This window comes from Choristoneura fumiferana, chromosome 25 (assembly GCF_025370935.1).
Source record: "Choristoneura fumiferana chromosome 25, NRCan_CFum_1, whole genome shotgun sequence".
NCBI classification, from domain to species: Eukaryota; Metazoa; Arthropoda; class Insecta; order Lepidoptera; family Tortricidae; genus Choristoneura; species Choristoneura fumiferana.
The window spans coordinates 10950509-10958528 of record NC_133496.1 but is presented as its reverse complement, the minus strand read 5'-3'; the positions used below and the strand labels follow the sequence as shown (position 1 = coordinate 10958528).

The 8020-nt window shown below is 37.9% G+C and overlaps 2 protein-coding genes across 2 annotated transcripts in view; one reads left to right on the top strand and one right to left on the bottom strand.

Moving 5' to 3' along the window:
* The first annotated feature begins 349 nt into the window (after positions 1 to 349).
* Positions 350 to 2492, top strand: LOC141442327 (uncharacterized). The gene is made up of 3 exons (XM_074107289.1): positions 350 to 485; positions 1974 to 2060; positions 2205 to 2492. The coding sequence occupies exons 1-3, from the start codon at positions 417 to 419 to the stop codon at positions 2478 to 2480; spliced, it is 432 nt and encodes a 143-aa protein (XP_073963390.1). The 5' UTR covers positions 350 to 416; the 3' UTR covers positions 2481 to 2492.
* A 2443-nt stretch (positions 2493 to 4935) lies between these two features.
* The window catches only part of LOC141442244 (uncharacterized), a 4033-nt gene continuing 948 nt past the window's right edge, over positions 4936 to 8020 (bottom strand). Inside the window, exon 3 of the mRNA XM_074107175.1 lies at positions 4936 to 5437. Within this exon, the coding sequence (XP_073963276.1) occupies positions 5204 to 5437 (234 nt within the window). The 3' untranslated portion in view covers positions 4936 to 5203. The remainder of the gene's footprint in view (positions 5438 to 8020) is intronic.

Here is an 8020-nt window from a genome sequence, read left to right as displayed (position 1 = left end):
AGTTTTAAGAAGTTCATGAGTCAAACTTTGTTACCTTGTAGTCCTAAAAATTCTACATTTTTTTAAAGGTAGTCTTGAATCATGTGCATTTTGGTACACACTGCCAAAAGGGTTAACAAGTTTTTTTTTTCATTGAAGTTCACACGGTTAAAACCTTCTGTTATTTCCGCCATCACTGAGTATCTATCGAATGTATTGTATATTGTAATTTGTATCAATACCCATAATATTATTATTTTTTACCCAGGCATCTACCCAATTACTCACATTTGTGTTAAGCCATTAACTTTACTGTTATTAATGCCTCAAAACCCTTACACCTACATACCTTATCAAGTTGTTTAGAAAATACAGGAAACAACAACGGTCTCATAACCAGTTTCCTGTAAAACTTCGTAGAAAGCAGTCGACTTAAAATGTATAATTTCATAATTTTCAAAATTTTCCTATCAATCAATTTGTATATACAATTAGGAAAATATCAGGTAAGACCTCAAAGTTTTTGAACTTATTTTTAAGCAGATGATATTTTTGAGTAAAAACATGGTTGGAAGGATTGAACGACAATAAAAATTAAATATTTTCACAGTAATTATAATATTATATCGTTTATCATTTTTTTTATTGTAGATAATTCTTATTGTGAGTATATTATCTTACCTCTCAGCCATAAAAATAAATGCAATTTAAACCTATATAAAGGTATCGCTTACAAGTTATTTGATAGTTTTTGATAGTGTTGATTAGCTCGTTAAAGTGTCAATGGGAATTCGAAGCCATATAGCATGGACAACAGATGGTCGTTGGGGCCGATAACTTCTCAAATGGAGACCGCGGTAGGGAAAGCGCAGCATAGGACGTCCACCAACGAATTAGACAGATGACCTATCCAGCCATATGACTTATGACCTGGTTAAAATCATGGGTTCACGTTGGACGCAGGCCGCTTCCAACCGAAGAAACTCGAGGTCTATAGGGGAGGCCTATGTCCAACAGTGGACGTCCTACGGCTGATATGATGATGATGATGATAGTTAAAGTAATATTAAGTCGTAGATATAACTCCAAGCTACTCCTAATTAGTTTCCAAGGAACAAACCCAAGGGAAATCAGAGAAAAACTAGCAATCGGTTCTCGGTAATGAAACCTAACCTGACAAGACAATTTACAGACCCTCTGTTCTCTGATATAAATGATTGAGTGACTACATCAAACCCCTTCGTATGATATAAATTGGAGTGGCTGGCTATATCAAATCTCTTTGTTAACTGGTTGCCAACGGATCAAAAGGTCTGTATATTACGACAACCTTGATTTGCCAGGTGTTTAAATTGTATGACAAATGAGCGTTTATTTAATATTATAATAAGTTAAATAAATAGCTTTAGAGAGGCTTTGTTTTTTGATTGAAAAGTATAACAACAAGCTAGGTTGTTGTTAGGTGGATTGACGACATCGCATCGTGAGACTTGCGGACGACCGGTGGAAGCAAGTGACGCAGTGGACGTCTTCCGGCTGATGATGATGACAACCAGTTTTTACTTTTTTTAGTCAGGCGTTACTTTGTCTCTTTCCATAGTGAGGAATAATCTAATTAAGAAAAGCTTAGAACCCCGACATTTTCACTTCAAAGCTTAATGTCCCAAAAACGGCTGTAAGGACTACTGTAAAGAAACTAGTTTTGAAGTGGTTCATCCGTTTGGGAGCTACGATGTCTCAGACAGACAGACAGACATTAGCGTCAATATTATAAGATCCCTCTTTTTGTGTCAGGGGTTAAAAACCAACCAAATGCGTAGCATCGTCCGTATGGTTGGCATTAAATATGCTGATTTAGAACCACATTTAGAACCATTTATATTTTTACTTTTCTCTCAATCACGAATAAATATTTAGTTTCTTTCTATCTATCTTTCTTTTCTTTCTTTCTACGAGTAGTTTAGGATTCTGTATTATGTGTTGATTATTTTCAGGTGGAAGCAAAACCGAAAGTCAGCAGTAGATCCCTATCAAATAACGTCGATAGCTCTGAAAAGCTAAATTTACCGTTCGTCAACGAGGTATGAACTATTTCTGTACCGATACTAAAGTATCCATCCTCATCCTCATCATAATTGGGAACCGCAGCCCAAGCTCAAGTATTTTGAGAGAGAAATGATGATGACGAAATAAGTACCACATTAATTTCAGGATTCTTTTTTCAGGTCCTATACCCAACAACATCTGAAAAAAGGATTTTTGAGGATTCACGTGATGAACCACCGATGTACTCGAAGGGGAAGTTAAGACTAAGGAATAAACAAGAGTCTCAAGAGACAGAACCTCCGAGAAAGAAACAGATAAGGAAACGTAAGAGGAAATCTAGAAGGAAGGTGGCAAAGTTTTCGAAAACGTTTTCGCAGGACAACTCCAGCCAGTCAGCTTCTTTAGAAAAAAGGAAACCGTTCGACATTGTTGTACATATTAAAGTAAACGAATGATTATTTGCTAAATTGACGTTTTATTTCACCGAAGAGTTTTATGTATGAATTGTTATAGCATTATTCCAAAAAAGGGAAAAGAGAAAAAGAAAGCGTTGGCAGGCCTTGCACTAACGATATTATTAGTTTTGTTAGCTTTTTTTTTATTCGATTGGATGGCAAATGAGCAAGTGGGTCTCCTGATGGTAAGAGATCACCACCGCCCATAAACATCTGCAACACCAGGGGTGTTTGCTGTATCATTCCAAGAGGAGGTCTATTTTCAACAGTAGATTTGGCTGATGATAAATTTATTCATTAGCTAGAGTTTACCCGCGGCTTCGCACGCGTAAACTATATTCGATTTGGTAGTTACAACTGAAATTCCGGGATTTTGCAATATTTCCATGGGAATTCCCAAAATTTATATCGAGATAAAAATTAGCCTTTGTGTTATTTCAGAGGTCCAGCTACCAACATACCAAATTTCATGACTCTAAGCCCAGAAGTGGTTATATCAAGATCCTATCCCTATCCCGGGAATATCGAGATAAAAAGTATTCTATGTTTTAATCCAGGTAAAAAACTAACTTTTTGGCAACTTTCATCCAGATCCGTCCAGCCGTTTTAGCGTGAAGAAGTAACAAACATGCTCACTCACAAACTTTCGCGTTTATAATATTATATAGTACAAGTACTAGCGTTTACCCGCGGCTTCGCACGCGTAAATCATTAGATACAGCAGCTAAATTGAAATTCCGGGATTTTATTAAATTCTCGTGGGAATTCCCTACATCGTGGTTTTCATTGACGTTATATTATAACAACCATGCCAAATTTCATGTCTCTAAACCCAGCGGTTGTTATTTCGAGATTTTATCTCTATCCCGTGGGAGTATCGGGATAAAAAGTAGCCTATGTGTTATTCCAGATGTTCAGCTATATACGGACCAATTTCATGACTCTAAGCCCAGCGGTGTATTTAGAGATTTATCTCATTATCCTTGTTGTGAATATCGGGATAAAAAGTAGCCTTTGTGTTATTTCAGATGTTCAGCTATCGACATACCAAATTTCATGACTCTAAGCCAGCGGTTGTTATTTCGAGATTTTATCCCTATCCCGTGGGAATATCGGAATAAAAAGTAGCTTATGTGTTATTTCAGATGTCCAGCTATCTACATATCAAATTTCATGACTCTAAGCCCAGCGGTTATTAGTTCGAGATTTTATACCTATCCCGTGGGAATGTTGGGATAAACAGTCGCCTATGTATTATTCCAGACGTCCAGCAACTTTCATATCTACCAAATTTCATGACACTAACACCAGCGGTTGTTATTTCAAGATTTTATCCTTATCCTGTGGGAATATCGAAATAAAAAGTATCCTATGTTTTAATATAGGTTATAAACTAACTTTTTGTCAAATTTCATCTAAATCCGTTCAGTCGTTTCAGCGTGAAGAAGTAACAATCATACTCACTCACTCACTCACTCACAAACTTTCACATTTATAATACAAGTATTTTAGTAGGATAGAAGGAAGGATTAATTATAATAAAGTTAATACCTAAAGAGTATAATCGGTGTGAGACTGAGATGCAATGTTGATACACAAAGAATAAACATAATAATCAATTGAATATCAGAATACAAGATTTAATAAAAACAGGTAATTAACTATTTAGGGCTTTTCATGCTTTCTTCCCTAAAAGGACGGAACACCACACCTCCTGGCCAGAAGTCAGAGAGCAGAAATAGCTGCTGGTGGCTGGCACTTGGGAGTCTAAAGGAGCTAAATGTTAGGCCTCTTAGAATCAAGCGGGTTTATGAACAACTTGGATGATTCTTTAAAGAGATCTGGTCGTTTAAAAAAAAGCGTACCCTTTCTTTAAAATTTGTTTAATTTTTTCATACAAAATTTTACGAGTCAGTTTTGTCACGCCCATACCTACTGAGTGTATGAAAAAAACGTCACAAAACCTGTCACTTTTTTTGGGGACATGTTTTTAATTTATCGAAATCGATTGTGTTCTTGAGTCTAAGTAGGAATAACCCAATTTTTCCAAAATTAAAAAAAAAGAGAAAGTGTAAGTACAGTTTTTTTTAAACGCCCATCTATACTCTTGAATTTAGGTGTAATGAAGTAGGTAAATATTGTACAAGTTTTTACGGTTTGTAGCTATTCTAAAATGCCTATGAGCTCTTGGACTAGGTTTTAACAAAAACAACTATCTCATTTCGCAATCAGCCAGTATTATTTAATGTCCTGCTTTTTTTCTCAGAAAAGGATAAAACACAAATAAAACATCAAATTCGTTTTTAAATCCACAATGAAGCCATAGACAAAACCTCTTTAAGCCATTTCGAGAAACCCCTTTGGATAATTAATTAATTAATGGTGAAAATTTAAAATTTGCTTGGGTATTTTCTTAGAAAAAAGTCTAAGAATAACAACACTCTTTTTAAAAAAGAACACTCAATTACTAACTCAATCCATGTCTGAGTTCCGCGTTAAGAAATTGGAATAACGAGTTTTCTAGGAAAAATAAAAATTTGTGCTACGCAATTTGAGTACTTCCGGAAGATATATATTAGAGCTTCATTCAGTTCTAGTACGTGTATCTATAAGTAAGTACATTTTGTAGCCGAATTTTAACTCACACACTAAATTAATCCTTTCTAACTCTCTACTCATCTAAACAGCCTCTCGGGAAATTCTTTTATAATAAACCATTTTCATTATTTTTTCAAAGGCTTTTGTTGAGGATGTTTAAATTTTTGCGTTTTACTTTTCCCGTTCGCCATCCGGTGAGGCCTTTTTCTTTGCACATATTTCTTTAGTCCTAGCTTTAGGTCCTCCATCATCCTGCTTATCGTGTCCGGTTTATTTCCTTTGAAGTTGTGGCGATGCTTCATTTTTTGCAGTAAGTGGGTGATCACCGTCTCTGTCACTACCTCCATGTGGCGTGCAAACTGTAAAGGAAACAAAAATGTCATCATAATCAATATCAGCCGTATGACGTCCACTGTTGGAGATCGGCCTCCAGTGCTGGATTAGCCCATAAGCAAGTTAAGCAATTGCTTAGGGCATCACGACTTGTGGGGCACCATAAACAGCACCAAAAAAAATACTAGCACATAAAAGGTGAGGCTGTTTGAAAATCCGCTCACTCATGCCTCCCCATATCTCTATCGTCTTTCATATTCTAAGGTCCATAATGATCTATTTCGTTGTAATAAATACGTTTTTTTAAAGATCGATAACGGGGTGGGCGTAGTGGCACAAGCGTTTACGTGGATTGCTGGCATCAAATAGTCTTAATCCGGCACTGTCGGCCTCCCACAAACACAAAATTATTGTTGTGGGATGTCGGTGTTAGAATGTTGTTCTTGCCCCCCCCCTCTGCTCAGACACCCCAGCCCAGCCCAGACCCCCAGATGCTTCGATTGGAAGCAGCCTGCATTCACCGTGAACCTGCGTCTTCAACCAAACAAAAATCTATACCAGTGATTCCTAAGTCAAATTAGAAATATTATTATTCAATTCAAATTCAAACAACTATGAACGTTGAAAAATTAGAACTGGCTTGGCAAAACCTCTGCTGAGAAGTAAGCAGCAAAGAAACTTAACGAGTACTACAAAACTGTACCCCGGTTCTTGGAACTGACATTGGCCCAAGCCTCAAAGGCCGCCATGTCGGCAAACAATAATAATATGGATGGCAAAGAGTAGTATAATATACGGGGAAAGAGAGCCCTCTCTCGTCTCATTCATGCAGACGGTTTTGAGCGCCGTCTGCATTTCGTAACTAGTACCATTGATTATATAATCCATCCATACGTATAGCTATTAAAGTCACAGGTATTCTTTTACTTTACTGGATTTGCTTCCCAGCTCAAACCACATAAAAACTAAAAACAGGGCTGCAAAGAGAAGTGAGACCGCTTGAATTCAGTTTCTTAAGTTTAAAACCAGCCTCAATTTTCCGTTTGCAGCACTGTCTTTACTTTTTATGTGGTCTGAGCACTTGAGTTTCGATTGTAACGTAGCCATCTTGTTCCTTGTTGAGCGCGAATAGACGCCGGCCTGACATAGAGGGTTGCTACACAAAAAATATTTGTAACTACTGAGCGGATACAATTATGTGACTTTTATATTAGAAATTACAATACGATTGTCAATTTCGAAAATAAAGTTCATTTTTGCGGTAATTATCAACGACAAAATATTTTTTAAATAAATAAAATTTTGTGATCTCAAGCTTTCAGTGACATCTATCTGAAACAAACGACAACAATCTGTTTTATTTTAAGTTAGATAAAGGAGATGGCGGGCGCTATCGACATGAATTAGTACGGTATAGGCGACTGTCCCCCCCCTGATGGATGGTCCCGCCAGTGTCAAGGCTTGAAGAAGATACTATCGGTTGGCCATTTGTTCGGTAGTGTTTTTTTCGTCATCATCCCAGCCTATATAGTCCCACTGCTGGGCACAGGCCTCCTCTCAGAACAAGAGGGTTTGGGCCATAGTTCCCACGCGGGCCCAGTGCGGATTGGGAACTTCGCACGAACCATTGAATCGCTTCGCAGGTTTGTGCAGGTTTCCTCACGATGTTTTCCTTCACCGCAAAGCTCGTGGTAAATTTCAAATGTAATTCCGCACATGAATTTCGAAAAACTCAGAGGTGCGAGCCGGGGTTTGAACCCAAGACCCTTTGTTTAAGAGGCGATAGGTCAAACCGCTAGGCCACCACGGCTTTTGGCACGCGGGCCCAGTGCGGATTGGGAACTTCGCACGAACCATTGAATCGCTTCGCAGGGTTTGTGCAGGTTTCCTCACGATGTTTTCCTTCACCGCAAAGCTCGTGGTAAATTTCAAATGTAATTCCGCACATGAATTTCGAAAAACTCAGAGGTGCGAGCCAGGGTTCGAACCCACGACACTCTGCTTGAGAGACGATAGGTCAAACCACTAGGCCACCACGGCTGTTTCTGTTGTGTTGTTTTTAGTATGTCTGTGCAAATGTTTGGAAATAGTCGTGAACAGCCAATTGTCTTTTTCCGAAGACCGATGTGCAATCTTTATCGCGGTACTGTACATCCTATACTGCGCGCGCCAACCCACTTGCGTGACGAGTATAGGCAACCCACCCCCTTCTTATGATGAAAGAATAGCTGCTTAATGCATTATGACAAGAATAGGATCATCAAGGGCAGCATCATGCTGAATCTGGGACCATTTCGTGACTGAGACATATTTTCAATTGCTTATTTTATTTTAGGCAATGTCATGTAACTTTTAACCCCGGACGCAAAAAGAGGGGTGTTATAAGTTAGACCGCTAAGTTTTAAACTTCTGTGTGTCTGTTTGTGGCACCGTAGCTCTTAAACGGATGGATCGATTTGAATGCGGTTTTTTTTATTTGAAAGCAAGGTTTCTAGCAATGGTTCTTAGACATATTTTATTAAAATCGATTAAACCGTTTTTGAGATATTGAACTTTGAAGTGACATTGTCGGGGGTTTTCCAACTTTTTTTGGTTAGGTTACGTTATAA